The sequence below is a fragment of the Myxocyprinus asiaticus genome, chromosome 40 (genome assembly GCF_019703515.2).
Source record: "Myxocyprinus asiaticus isolate MX2 ecotype Aquarium Trade chromosome 40, UBuf_Myxa_2, whole genome shotgun sequence".
Lineage (NCBI taxonomy): Eukaryota > Metazoa > Chordata > Actinopteri > Cypriniformes > Catostomidae > Myxocyprinus > Myxocyprinus asiaticus.
The window spans coordinates 11880409-11896505 of record NC_059383.1 but is presented as its reverse complement, the minus strand read 5'-3'; the positions used below and the strand labels follow the sequence as shown (position 1 = coordinate 11896505).

The 16097-nt window shown below is 35.7% G+C and overlaps 1 protein-coding gene across 1 annotated transcript in view; it reads right to left on the bottom strand.

Moving 5' to 3' along the window:
* Positions 1-14510, bottom strand: part of LOC127431054 (cell division cycle protein 23 homolog) — a 34214-nt gene extending 19704 nt beyond the window's left edge. Inside the window, exons 1-9 of the mRNA XM_051681279.1 lie at positions 14401-14510; positions 13663-13735; positions 13417-13554; positions 13009-13051; positions 12813-12918; positions 8062-8194; positions 7778-7955; positions 518-615; positions 185-266 (exon numbers count right to left, since the gene is read on the bottom strand). Of these exons, the coding sequence (XP_051537239.1) occupies positions 185-266; positions 518-615; positions 7778-7955; positions 8062-8194; positions 12813-12918; positions 13009-13051; positions 13417-13554; positions 13663-13735; positions 14401-14510 (961 nt within the window). The remainder of the gene's footprint in view (positions 1-184; positions 267-517; positions 616-7777; positions 7956-8061; positions 8195-12812; positions 12919-13008; positions 13052-13416; positions 13555-13662; positions 13736-14400) is intronic.
* Positions 14511-16097: the final 1587 nt, after the last annotated feature.

Genomic DNA, 16097 nt, shown 5'->3' with positions numbered 1-16097 from the left:
AAACTGGCTGGGGTAATAAAAAACCTGTGCACATTGACTCCAGAAATTGAGTAGAAGTCAGTTAATCAGACTGGAACTTTTGATTTCAACAAGCTCTTGCTATTTTTGAGTGCACTATGCATCAGAGTCAATGCATGATGGGTGTAGAAATAATGGCTTTCCTCTGACCATGTTCAATGCTCACCTATGACACAGCATGTCTCTACTCTGTACTTATCGATCTCTACTAGATTGTGAGCCAGGTAGCTGAGCTCTGGCTTCATGCTCTGGAGAAGAAAAACAACAAAACAAAAACATAGCATTTAATTAACTGAAATATGCCATTCATAATTAATTCATTTGTGCAATACTCCATTTATATGAACATTTACTATGTTTTCATGTTATTATTATTGATTTATATTCAAATTAAAAATAGATATAAATATCAGCTGATAAGTTTGTAATGTTATTATTTTATTTAAATATTGTAATCGGACACAGAAATCCCCATATGGTTCTGATCAATTGCTCTTACCCGAACATAGAGCAGGTTTGAGAAGGTATCCATGTTTTCAATGCGGAAAGGATCCTGTTCTCGAAGCTCGTTAAACAAATATAAAGCTTGATCAATATCTGGACAGAACATATAATTAGGAAACAAATATTATTATTTGCATGATCCCATTATCATAAATTATTCAGATAAATTATTAATATAGAAATGTATTATTATTAAGGATGTCGTAATTTTAATATTCAATTTCAATATGCTGATTTCAAACACATCACACAGATGCAATGTCTTCTAAAAAGCTTAGTAAAACCACACCAAGAGGTAGACTGATCTATCGGTATTACCGATTAATCAGTGCCAATAGTTGCAAAGATTAATCGGTAAAGTTGTCGGTTATCAGTCTATCAGTTAGCCTCTATATCTGTGCCCACCCTAGTAAGAAAAGAATACGATTTTTTTTTTTTACATTCTATAAATCGATTACACCAAAAGGTAGGCTGAAATATCGGTTTTACCAATTAATCTATGCCAATAGTTGCAACGATTAATCGGTAAAGTAGTCAGTTATCAATCAGCCTCTATGCCTGTGCCCATCATAGTAAGAAAAGCAATAGATTGAGGTCGCATGGCACCATGCGAGGAGCAGACGTGTGAGTGATGAGCTCTGCGCACTTTGTTAGTTTTTTTTTATTATTTTTGTGTTATAGTCCAGTTAGATTCAATACACCCAGTTATATATTTGTTCTTTGGGGTAAACATGGCAGGGAAGTCGAGGTCCTTGGACTCTGGAGACATTAGAGGACAATTACGTGCTCAAGCTGAAACCTCTGACGGGCCTGCAGACCGGGGACTCGATTTGGATGGCAAGGCTGGGGAAATTCAGCGTCAACTGTCCAACATGTTTGTGATGCTGACGTAGGTTGTTAATGACTTGGAGGATCTCGCTGTAATACGTTGATCGATTACGGCGATGGAAACAAAATTCTCTGAGTTGGTTACAAGAGTGGCAGATGTTGAGAAACGGATTGATTATCTGGAGTCATCGGAAAAGGAATAATCCGCTAATCCGTTTGCAACCAAAAAAGACCTGGGAAACATTTTGGAAAAACTGGAAAATCTCGAAAAAAGAAATAATGCACGGATTGTTGGAATTCCTGAGCATGAAGAAGGCAGAGATATGGTGAAATTCCTAGATGAGCTCTTCCCGAGTCTGCTCGACATAACAGGCCATAAACTGGAAATCGAGTGAGCTCACAGAGTCCTGGCTCACAGATCTGCTGAGGGAGATTGGCCCTGATCAATTCTGGCCAAATTTCTGAGATCATCCAATAAAGATCTTGTGTTACGTGAGGCGAGGAGCAAAGGAAAGCTTTCTTGGAAGAATCACAATATTTTCTTGTTCCAGGACTTTGTGAATTCGAAAAGAGAGAAACGCGATCGATTCAAGGAGTGTAAGAAACTCGCATCATGGAAGATCGCTTTTGCACTGATGTTTCCGGCCAATCTGAAAATGGAAACGAAGGATGGCCGCAAAGTATTTACATGTCCCAAACAAGCACTGTCCTTCATAAATATATTGGAGTGAGTAAGCCATTTGGTGTTTCTTATGTGAGTGGATTGACTTGCTGAAAATACACTCAATAGTCTGAGGAAGCTGGGTGCCATTTTTGTTTCTGTTTGTGTTGGTTCTGCCTAGCAGCTGGAGTTTGTTTTGTGGAATAACACTTCTCTTTCAAGAAACTTTTGCATTGATGGAGGATCGCTTTTGCACTGGGGTTCCCGGCCAGACTGAGAGTGGATGCTGGGGATGGCCGCAAAATATTTACATGCCCACACAAAGGATGTCTTTTATAACGTTGATTGACTAAGTCATGGTGTATTTTTTATTTTTTTTTTACAAAGTATTTTCTGTTATGTAATTTTGCCTTACAAAATTTGTGCAGAAGCATCGGACTTGAGCAATCCGATGACAAACTTGTCACGGGGGCTCTCGTAGGCGTACATGGACCTTTTGAGTTTAAAGGGATTGACGTCGGTTGGCACTGTGGTGCGCGGGGTTAATGCGCACGTTTTTCTTTTTTCTGTTTGTTTGGTTTGATTGTTGTCTGTATAATCTTATTTTTGACACACAATTTATTTTTTCTATTATATCAAAATGTCAAATCTTTCTCCACGTGGAATGTGAATGGGTTGGGGCACCCCATAAAAAGAAGGAAGGTTATTTCTTTTCTTAAGCGTAAGAAATGTGATAGTGTTTCTTCAAGAAACACATCTTTCCCCACAGGAAGCTGAAAAATTTGGGAATATACGGGGTGGACGTGTTTTCTTTAGTGCTGGCTCAAGTAAGAGCAGGGGAGTCATTTTTCATATATTGATAAACATCTACAATTCAAATGTCTAAAACAGATTAAATATAAATTAGGAAGAGTCATTATTATTTGAAGGTTGATTTTGGCTAATATTTACGCACCTAACTTTGATGATCAGGGCTTTTTATTGATCTCGAAGGGATGTTGCAAGCCACTGCCACCCCTCATGATATAATATTGGGAGGAGACTTTAATCTATTGATGGACTCAGTCCTTGATCATAGTGAAGCAAAAGTGTGTAAGCCCACTAGAGCAACATTGATGCTTCACAGGATGTGTAAAAATCTTGGTCTTGCAGATATTTGGCGACTTTTGAACCCATCTGGTAGGGACTATACATTTTTTTCATCAGTCCATAAGATTTATTCTAGAATAGATTTTTTTATATATAAGTCCCTCATTTCATCTGTTGTTGATTGTTCAATTGGAAACATCTTAGTCTCAGATCACGCCCTGGTGAGTTTAGAAGTGTTGCCATATACGGAGAAAAAGAAATCACATAGTTGGCGCTTCAATGTATCCCTTTTGCAAAATCTTGATTTCCAACAAATGTTAAGACTGAAATCAATGTTTATATGGAGACCAACTGGTCTTCAGTATCTTCTGTGGGTGTGGCTTGGGAGGCACTTAAGGCAGTTCTTAGGGGCCGGATCATACAGTATGCCTCATTCATCAAGAGATCCAAGGCACGAGAACTTCTGGAGTTGGAATGGAATATTAAAAATTGCAGAGGCAGAGCTGAAGCGCCGAATGTCGTCTGATGGCCTCAGAGAATTGACCCAATTGAAATACAGATATAATATTATTTTGTTGCGGAAAGTGGAGTTTTGGCTATTCAGGGCAAGACAGTCATATTTTGAGTCGGGGGACAAAGCAGGGGAGCTTTTGGCTAGATATATAAAGCAGAGAGAGTCTTTTTCTACCATTCCCTCAGTGAAATCTGCTGGTGTGAAATTTTTACCTCGGCCATTGATATTAATAATGCTTTTAAAGAGTTCTATTTTGATCTCTATAGTTCCACGTCTTCGTCTACTGATGAAGATATTAGAAACTTTGAGGAACCATTAGAACTCCCTAAACTGATGACGGAGCAAAACAATTATCTTGATTCTGAGATATCCTTGGAGGAGCTTGAAGAGGTAATTAAGTCCTTACCTACAGGCAAGGCTCCGGGGCCAGATGGTTTTGCTGCTGAATTTTTTAGATCCTATGCAGCAGAACTGGCTCCACTTTTGTTAGAAGTTTATACGGAATCATTAAAGAATGAAAAGCTTCCTCCAACCATGACGCAAGCCCGGATCAGTCTGATTCTTAAAAAGGACAAAGATCCAAGTGAGTGTAAGAGTTACCGTCCAATTTCCCTGATCCAGCTAGATGTAAAAATGGTGTCAAAAAATTTGGCTAACCGTTTAATTAAAGTTATGACATCTCTTATACATATAGATCAGGTGGGGTTTAGTCGGGGCCGTAGCTCTTCTGATAACATTAAGCGTTTCATCAATATCATGTGGTCAGTGGCAAATGATCAGTCTCCGGTCGCTGCCATCTCACTTGACGCCGTTTGATATGGTAGAATGGGATAATCTTTTTAAGATTTTGGAAATGTATGGGTTCGGGAGTACATTTATTGGTTGGATTAAGTTACTTTATAGACACCCTGTAGCAGCGGTACAAACAAATGGATTAATTTCAGATTATTTTACTCTGAATAGGGGCACTCGGCAGGGTTGCCCTCTTTCCCCATTATTGTTCTGTCTTGCCCTGGAACCATTAGCAGCCACGATAAGAAAGAAGGATGATTTTCCAGGGGTGATGGCGGGAGGTATGGCGCATAAGCTTCTTCTTTATGCAGATGATATTTTATTATTTGTCTCTGAACCTACTAGATCTATGCCTTGCCTCCACAGAATTATTAATTCCTTTTCCAAGTTCTCAGGATACAAAGTCAATTGGTCTAAATCCAAAGCTTTGGCTCTGACAGCATACTGTCCAGTAATGGCTTTCCATCCGGGCACCTTCCAGTGTCCCAAACAGGGCATTAAGTATTTGGGAATTTTATTCCCAGCAAATTTGTCTGATTTAGTTAGTGTTCATTTTGACCCTTTAATAAAAAGGTTTTTGAGCATTTGGGCAGGTGGGCTTTATTACATTTATCTATGATTGGGAAGGTTAATGTTATTAAAATGAACTGAATTCCAAAATGTAACTACCTGCTACAATCTCTCCCTGTAGATGTACCCTTCTCTTATTTCAAGTAATTTTATAGCATAGCAAAGTCCTTCATTTGGAATGGTAAGTGTCCCAGATTGCATTTCAATAAATTACATAGGCCGATTGACAAAGGTGGGCTAGGCCTACCGAAGATTTTGTTTTATTACTATGCGTTCAGTCACAGACATTTGGCTCATTGGTCACTTCCACCTGAGAGAGCCCCTTCCTGATTTGTTATTGAACAGGAAGTTCTTGCCCCTGTTTCGCCATTGCAAAACCTCTCTATCAAACTAATCTGAGAAGTTAAGTTACACCCCGTTATTTCGCATTTACACTCGGTATGGATAAAAGTGTCCAGAATGTTTAAATCGGACATTTATTTAAATGTTGCCTCGAGCATATGGCAGAACCCAAGATTGTGTATTGGTAAATCCCCTTTCTGCTGGTCAGAGTGGATTGTGAGGGGGGTTGCTACACTCTGTGACCTATATGAGAATGGAGTGTTGAGATCGTGGAGAGAGTAGTGTAGTATAGTTTTAAGTGAGTATGATATTAGATTTTTTTACATTCTCTAAATCAATTACACCAAGAGGTAGACTGATATATTGGTTTTACCGATTGATCAGTGCCAATAGTTGCAACAATGAATCGGTAAATTAGTCGGTTATCAGTCTGTCAGTCAGCCTCTATATCTGTGCCGATCATAGTAAGAAAAGAATACCATTTTTTTTTTACATTCTATGAATCGATTTTAAAAACTATCAGCCGATTAATCGGTTATCTGCCTTTCCCACCACCTTAGTTATCAGTATCGGCAAAATCCACTATCAATAGGGCTGCTCGAATATGGGAAAAATCATAATCACGATTATTTTGGTCAATATTGAGATCACGATTATTAAACACGATTACTCATTGGCTTTGGAAACATCACGCATTTATTGAACTTTTAAAAAAAAAAACCTAGACTTTCCTTAAACTTTAAATATAATTCAACTGAAAAACAAATAAAAATAAATGTAAAAAAAATTTATAAATATAAAAATTTAAAAAAAATAAATATATAAATATATATACACATTTAAATAAATAATATAAAAATAAATTAGATAAAAATAAATAAAATCTATGTTGTAGTGCACTTTAGGGCTGGGCGATATGTGAATTTTTTTTTTTACTATCTTATATCGTCAACCCCTCTGACGAGGGTCGGTGATTTTTTTTCTTTGATTTTGTTTTAAAAATTACATTCATTTTTTGAAACATGAAAAACATAAACAAAAGAGATTTCTAAATTCACACTGCACATTAAACTAAACAAATTTTTTTTTTTAAATAATGAAGTGATTAAACAAAATCTTATTTAACAACATCGCCAAATCCATACATTCACCGTCTCCAACGGCCCCATTTGCCATCACGCAAGCATCCATCAACGACAACAAGTGAAAAATTACTAATAGCCTACTGATTATGAACTAAAGACAATTATAAATGTAAAGATAATAATAATCATCATAATATAGCCTAATAGATTCCCTTGTGTTCCCAAAATAATGCTGCTAAATCTGTTCTTATCGAATTTGTGTTTGTATTGCGTTTTGGTAATCCAGTTAAAGCTGCCTAAAGAAAATAAAAACTAAATTTTAAGTTCAAGGTGAACATGTCTTGTATTACTTTGATTTAATCACTTTCCTCTTTGTTTCTTTAATACAAGGACGTATATTATTGAACCTGCAGAGTTGCGTTCACAATGCAAGCCAACCGCGTGGAAATAAAGCGAACTAAACTCACAGCACCTTCTGAGATGATCGGAGATAATTTGCAGCATTTTCATAGAAGACATTATTCTTGCAAACAGTTTTCAGATGAATGAAACATAAAAAGTTTGAAAACTCTTTACAGATGCTTGTTCCACAAGACCTGAACAAACAGCGAATCAGACACAAGCATTGGCTGCTTTTCTTTTGTCTGTTCTTAAAAATATAATGTGTGCGTGTTTCTTCATGTGCGTGTCTTTGTGACTAACAGCATTTCTTGACACGTGTCACTACGAGACGTCGGTCTTACAGGTCACCCGCCTGTTGTGGGTAGATGAGCAAAATTACCCATGCATGAAATACATTTGGACGAGGAGTTTGTGAACTGGATTGTGGGTGCTAGTTTCACACTCTGGGCTACTGTTTAATATATTTGCTGACTTCCCAGAACCATGGTTTTGCCATTTCACAATATTTTCGATCATCGTTGATCAATTGAGTTTTGCAATCGGTATCGGGTTCTTTGTAAGAGACCTATCGCCCAGCCCTAGTGCACTTCCACAACCAACTGACAATTACTAAACATTTATTCAATATATAAAAATGACCAAAGGCTCTCTTTCAGTCATCTTGGCTTGAGCTGAACTAAACATGTCACAGCCTGGCGGGGAGTGAGTTTGACTTTTAGGGAAGGGCAAAAGCGCACTGCTGTAAAGGAAAGAGGTGCACTGGATTTATAACACAAGACAAAATGAGAGCATCATTACGAAACGGAATGCGGCACAATAATTGTTTTATCTCCATTATCTTGTTTTCATAATCGTTGGAAGCCAAAATCGTAATTGAAAATAAAATACGATTAATCTCCCAGCCCTAACTATCAGTCAACAGTGTGTCATATGACTCCAATTCAATGATTTACTTTTTCATACAAGGCACACCTCGAATGTTATGGTAGGCCACAGCGATCTGGGAGATGATGTAGGTGCTCTTGGCAAACCCTGCTTCCATCAGACTCTGATATTTCTGCAGAGCCTCTTTGATCATCTGGAGTTCAGTGTACATGTGAGCCATGAAGAAATCCTTCACCCAGCAGTCAGGCAGAGACAGGGACTTCAGCTGAGATAGACATGAATCACAGAGGAGCTGATGAAAACATGGATCAGAGTTTCTACGTTTGTGTGCATCCGGTGAACTGTGTGATATGGCTTTGTTAAAGACATACCATTTCAATGTTAGTGATGAGATTGCACAGCTCCAGCCATGATCCCCAGTGCAGAGGGAGAGCATGTGTCGCAGCTACGAAGATTTCCACAGCCTCCTTCAGCAAATCCATTTTCCGGAGAACCACCCCGTAACTGGTGGGAAAAGAGATATGCATATTAACAAAGAGGCTGTTTGCATCTGGTCTTAACATGCATCTCAAATGCATTTTCAGTGACCACTTATGATTATATCGCCCTGAGGGGAGGGTCGCTGATTTTGTGAATACACACATTACTCAGTGCACAAACAAGTTATAAATATACTTGAGTTTTAATCTCACAACCAACATGAGGTTTTGAGCTCAATCCTCATTGTTAGGCTTTTTTTTTTTACCTGCATTTGCTTAGTGGTTGATTAAAAAAAATTAAAAAAGAAACATTTAATTCCATTCACACAAGGATGCGCTAAAGAAACTGTGCATGTTCTCTAGTTATATGCACTCAGTGACTGATGAAGGTAGTCTTAAAGAGACAGTACCAATTTAGCATGTGTTTTACATATCAGTGTAAACACTTGTTAAAAAAAACACAACTTATGCAAGTAAACAATAAACATGTAACAAAAATATACAGTATATTGATGGAATAGGCTGAATTTGAACAATTTTCAAAAGCTAAAACGTGACCAATACAATGAAAAACTAATGATAGAATATTTGTCAAATTAATATTTTTAAATTGTACCCAGAAGAGTTACTCTAAAAGAATAGAAGATCCCTTTAAAATTAAGAGCATTCCCTGAGAGAGAATTTTTCATTCATATGCAAGCAAAATGGACATTGTAATAGAAATATACCCTTATAAATCAATATCAAATGGAAATCAGAATCGAAAGACGGTGAACCTGTATCAATACCCTGCCCTACTTCACACTGTATCTGTTCACTGTGTACCTGTTTTTGTTGTGATAAGGTCTCAGCCCACTTATAAATCATTATTTTTGAAACCCAATATTAATTTTAAGTTAAGAAATTATTAAGGAAATATATTTGTGTATAATAATGACAATAATAATAATTAGTGCCCGACCGATATATTGGCTGGCCGATATTAGTCTTTCATCGACATATCGTATCGGTGTATATTTTACCGATATGCAAACTTTTATTCAGAACATATAATGCAGAAAACAATGCTTTAGAATTGGTGTCATAGCGTAGTTTGTCCAGCAGAGTGCGCTCTGACTCCATTGTTTACAGAGCTGACTCTGAACTGATGGTGACTCTGCAGACAGGGTGGAGTTAAACGGTGTCTCGGTAAGTTAACTAGTTTGTGAAATACATACTGGAAACTTAATAAACAATGACCCCATCATTTTCCCTTTTCAGTATAACTAATATAACGTTAACCTTGTCCCTGACAACCATGTCACTCATGTCTGTTTGCTGTTAGCCAGCTATAGTTTGTCAATGCAGTCAGTAATGTAGCAGATTGAAAGGTAAACATCAGAGCATCTTTTTGCAGCTCAGCAGACAACAGTGCAGTAGTGGATTGTGTATGTTGAGTGTTGATTTCACGCTACGTTGTTATGTAGCTGGTGAGACGCAATGCTGGAAAGTAAAATAAACAACATCCATCTTTTACTCTCCGTGACAATGAGCTTATAGGTAACTAGCTAATCACGTAGCTACTTTCATTAACTACCAAGGATTCCATCCAAGGATTTTTTGCGAAAAAAGTTTTAGCGCATCAAAATAAAGCTGATGGAAATGCAAATTATCGCTAAAATTTCACAAGTGTCGACATAATATTTTTCCGTTTAACTCTAATGCATAAACTCTATGTCAATACATCAAATGTCACGAAAAACTGGTTTGGAAACACTTTTTGTCGAGGAAATTGGCATTAACGCAAAAATGTAGTGTCACAAGACAGAATTTACCCGTTAGCCTGTGTTAATCATGACGACGGTAGACATCCTTGAAAGCCAATTTATTGTACGTGATTATGGATTGATCTTAACGGCATAAAGATCCGATCACTGCAAACATGACACTTCCAGAAGTGCCAACACAAATATCTCGTATCAAGACATGCACATTGACAAGTGCACGGAGAACAAATGAATGGCCACTGTTTGTGATTAATTTAATCGCGGTAGACATCCGTTTATTTATTAAAGTTGCTTTTCCACACCATTCAAAATAATAGACGGCAGTCACGGAATTAGCAAATACAAAAAACATATCATTTCTGTGCACAAAGATGTTTTAAATTAAAATAAATACACAATACTAGAAGAAAAGCTTCAGTGTGCTTTTTTGCAACACTAACAGCCCAATTATATTAAATTATTGTTTATACTTTTGAAAAAATGCTGGCAAAATTCCCTGTATTCAATTAAATAAAATTAACAAACGAAAAACGCATTAAATTAAAAAAATTAATTACCAAACTAATTTATTTATATTTTTAGACCTATATATGCCTTTTCTTCACACAAACTTAAATTAGCCTTACCCTGTTCTATAGACTAATAAAGTCGGCTGAATGACATTCTCAGAATGTTCTGCACTTTTTTCAAGACTATAAACTATCAGAACTATTTGTCCAATGCTGAGTTCACTTTCAGAAAACAAAATTTTGATCATTTTAAAACTTTTAAATATTTTAAATCTAACCCTCTTTACATCGAATCACATTTGTTGAGTTTCTTCAGAAAATGTCAACTGCATTATGACACTAAAATTAAGTTTAGATGATAATCACGTTCATTTGGTCGTTAAAAGTTGTGGGATATACGGGTATAATGCAGTTGAGATGGCGATGCTTTTGATTAAATGATTGTTCAAAATAGCCTATTGAATCTCAGTAAACCCTGATATTACACTGCATCAGTTTTTCTTTAATAGTTGTGCACACAGCATATACACATCGATGGATGATCCTTATACTAAGACCGAAAGTTTCCCCCACTACTTGGTGCAGGTTGCCAGCTTGAACAGGGCCATGACGATTCATTTTCGGGTCGGAACCGATGGCAACCTGCGATAGGCACAACAACAGGACCAATATTACAGTCCTATCAGAAGGACAACTGCTCCCTTTTGATTGCAATTCCTCATCTTCTGATTGCATTTATTTGTGAAATTAAAATGACAGTAAGCTGTCTAATTTAAATGAATCGTCTCAATACTCTCCCCATTTTACCAAAACTTCGGAAGAAAAAATTAGGGACATCTGGGAGGCAAATTAGCGATAAACACACATTTCTGTATGGAAACGGCTTAAGGGCAGATTTCTTTTGCGATAAACCAAAACTTATGCGACAGTGTTTTTTTAGGCATGACGTCATCACGCACACCATTTTTATCAATAAAAGGCCATTTGAATGGAAACAGGCAGAAGACGGCAAATTTCGCAAAATAAATTTACGCATTTTCACTTTGTCGATAACTAAATAGCACGAAAAGTGGATGGAAAATAGGCTATTGCTCTCAGCTGAGTGGAAGCTAATGAGTACACATGTATTCACCAAACTGTTTTGTTCAGGATTCACAGTTTGGTACCCCCTTCAACCGAACAATTCCAGTTGTGTCATTTATAAAATGTAATATTTAGAAGTCTGGTTTTCCACCGTTGAAAGTTTCCCCTGAACTTGTATAGCAGAATACGGTGTAATACCGCTGGTGCTGTTTATCTTGACTCGGCAGTATTAATATAGTCAGCATTTGACTGATACTAAACAGTACTGATGTTTATTTAGCTATTTATTTTATTTTTATTCTTTATTTTAATGGTCAGCATTTGACTGATACTAAATAGTAATACTGATGTTTATTTAGCTATTTATTTTATTTTTATTTATTCTTTATTTTCTCAGTGTTCATTTCTAGAATTTGTTGACAATGTATAATAATAATGTCAAATATTCTTTGATAAAAAATATTTAAGAAATCAGCCTTCTGAGTTCCTTTGCATAGTCATATCAGTGCACAATCCACATAGAAAAGGTCTGTTTTCATTCCAGCTCAAAAATTAAATATATTGGCCAGCATATCGGTAATCTGTGAATTTTCCCCTCTAAAATCGCATATCGGTCGGGCTCTAATAATAATAAAACCATATTTAATCAATTCTCATCCATGCCCAGTTGGTGGCAATATGCACGAAGAATAGGAATCAAAAAAGCAAAAGAAGAATGTGAAAATCGACATTTATAGCAAAATAGGACTTAAATATTGATCTGTTTCTCACCCAGACCTATCATATTGCTTCTGAAGACATGGATTAAACCACTGGAGTCTTATGGATAACTTCTACGCTGCCTTTATGTGCTTTTTAGAGCTTCAAAGTTCTGGTCATAATTCACTTACATTGTATGGACCTACAGAGCAGAAATATTCCTCTAAAAATCTTTGTCTGTGTTCTGAAGAAGAAAGAAAGTCATACACATCTGGAATGGCATGAGGGTGAGTAAGTTAGAATTTTCATTTTTGGGTGAACTATTCCTTCAACCTGAACGTAACCGGCAAAGTTTACGCTTTCATAATGTCTGGGACACTTTAGCGCTTGCAATACAAATGTGATGTGGTACCATTATGCGTTTCTGACATCTGTTCTGGTCCCAGTTTGCACCTGTATTTAGCTATGTCCACTTGGGATCGAATCGCCTGAGACGGAAGTTAATACCAAAAGTAAACTGTCAAATATTAACAAAAAGTGCAACAGTCCCAGTATATCTTTGACATATTTTTCAAATGATACGTACAGATAAAGAGCAAACCCATCCAGCTCGCCTGCACTGTGCTTTTTGCTCAACTCCACCCGCAATTCTCGCAGGGCTTCATTTCTGACCTGACCCTTTTCCAAAGGACCTGCAAACAGATACATGGGACAGATAAATAGGTGCTACAAAGACTGTCTGTGCTGGAGGAACTGATTAAAAAATGAAGGTTTTGTCTTACCAAGGCTGTCAACTGTCTCGTCATCTTTCTTTTTTTCCCCTGACTGGCAAGAAAAAAAGCAAGACTTACTTATTTTTTTCCACATTTCTCCTCCCTCAGAAAGCCAAACATCGATATTGATGATATATTTTATTTTTTCCTCTTTTAAAGTGTTTTTAGGAAGCCACTGATGATAAAGACTTTTTTTTCTATTACTTGAGCAAGCTGCATATTTTTCCCCACTAAAACTGTTGTTCTGATACAGTTCAGATTCACCCAGTACTGTTATTTGTAGTGACTACCTCCCTCATTATTTTTTCATTTGAAAAAAGTACTGTTTAACTGCTTCAAACAAACATTGCAAACCTGCTACAGTGGGTCTTAGAGAGTTAAATACACAAAAAAACAGCAGAGAAATTTCTCACTTACCAGGTAACGTGAATACATGTACAGGAAATATGCTTTCGGACTCTGGCAGCCACGGAGAAAATATGCAGCTCGATCATATTCCTTAAGGTCGAAATATGATTTAGCCAGACAAAGGGCATCCAAATCCTGAGTGTCCTCCTGAAATAAAAAATCAGCCAATCAGCTACCACACATGCACTATGGCAAGCACTGACATGACAAACAGAAATAAACCACACTAAAAAGGTTTTAGGACTGCACACTGACCGCAGTTAGTTCGGACGTTGGGGGTCTCTCATTCAGAGGAAGGGGATCAAGAGAAAATGCCAGTTCAGATGCCCTGCAACACAAAAGGCTAGTTTATCATCATTGTTACACTTTGCAGACCGTGAAATGTCAAAACTACAGTGCAGACATTTAACATACATTCAGCAGACATTTAGCACAGGATGTGCAATAACTACGGCAAATTACAGACAATAAAAGATACAGTATTAAACTTCAATGGAACCACAAGTATAAATACACTTAACTAAATGTTTGAGTTTGTTAAGGCTGACTGCATGTAAAAGTTTCTATTACAAGGAATGAGTTTCTGAAGAATAGCTTCCATTGAATAAGATCATTAAGATTTCTTGTATATTGAATAATATCAATAACTTCCTCACTGTATCATCTTGCCTAATATGCACTTATTTAGCTAATTTATCAGTGAATTTGTCATGACATGAGTCATTTGATATGAAAACATCTATAAACATTTCAAATGCCCCACTGATTGGGTCACAAAACTCAGGTTTTAAGTAGCATTTTTGAGCATCATATTAGGTCACAAAAAGTACAATGATGTCATCAGCTAGTAATATCATTTTAATGTAATATTTATTGTTGTTTTTAGCAATCATTTCTCTGTTAGCTGCCATGCTAACTAAGTGTCACCCAAGAAAACACTACGATTAAAATAGGCTGTTACATATGTTCAATTATGAATATAATGTATTTTACCATTTTACACTGTGGACGAGTCCTCTTTCCTTACACTGCGCTATGATAGTAATAAGTTGCTTTTTAATCAGCACCAAGTCGCATAACTCACTGCTGCGAGTCACCGCCATTTTTCATAAAGACGTAAGCAGAGCGCAAGAGCTGATTGGCCACACTTGAGGCTCCACTAAGAGTGTAACAAAATAAAAGCTCTGTCCGAAATGAATGCGTTAACAAGTTAGCGATTTCGGACACAACAAAATGAGCACTCTAAAAAAAAATAAAAAAAATTAAGATTTACCCATTTCAATTTCATAACAAAATTCGAACAAATTTAATTGCATAATCTTAAATAAAAGTAAATAAAAAAAAACTAAATATTTTTTCATTATATGATTTTCTTTTATATTCTTTATATTATATATTATTTTATAATTATATTCTTTTAATTAATTTGATTGTTCTACTTAATTCATTTTGATGGAATTTTGTTATGTAACTAAAGTGTGTAAATCTTAAAAATAGGCAAAAATTGCAGGCAGAAATTTATATATTCATACATACATACTCACACACACACACACACACACACACACACACACACACATATATATATATATATATATATGTATATGTGTGTGTGTGTGTGTGTGTGTGTGTGAGTATGTATGTATGAATATATAATTTCTGCCTGCAATTTTAGCCTATTTTAAGACACACACACACACACACACACACACACACACACACACACACACACACACATATATATATATATATATATATATATATATATATATATATATATATATATATATGTATGTGTGTGTGTGTGTGTGTGTGTACTATGTATGGTATATATATATTACACCCCTTCACTTCCATTGTAAAAATCTCACTGTAACCCAGATTTTTTTTTTTTTATTTGGAGAAAAGGAGGGCAAGTCAAAATAAATTTTTGTGGTAATCAGCATTATGTCACAAATGCTGTCGATTGAGTTTAACTTGAATTCAACCCGGAATATTTCTTTAAGAAATGAAGGAGTGCATAAAGCAGGTATAATAGCTGTGTCCATTATGTATTGGTACAGGACTAACAGTAGATTATATATGGACAGCAAAGAGCATGCTCATGATGCAATATCATTGTCTATATTTGTACATGTACCACATCTCCTTTCTCTCCATTTCTTTGTCTGTAAATCACTTTGTTTTCAAATTCAGAAGTGTAAACTTCAAAGGAGGAAGAGGAAGGTGAGCTATTTGATAGCGAGTCATCTTAGCGGTCCACACCCCCTTTCTTATCTTGGACAATTGTCAAGCTATAACTATACTAACTGCAACATGCACAGAATTTTCACTTTGTGTATCAGAAAATGTTTTAACAGATTTTAGTCATAAATACAGATCATTACAGCATATAACTTTTCTTCAATCATTATTAAAGCAAACATAATGTGGTGATTGCCATAGCTTCAACTGCAGATAAATGCATGTGAAATTTGATTCGTTAAATTTAAAAAAAATATATATATATATATATATATATATATATATATATATATATATATATATATATATATATATATATATATATATATATATATATATATATATATATATATATATATATATATATATATATATATATATATATATATATATATATATATATATATATATATATATATATATATATATATATATATATATATATA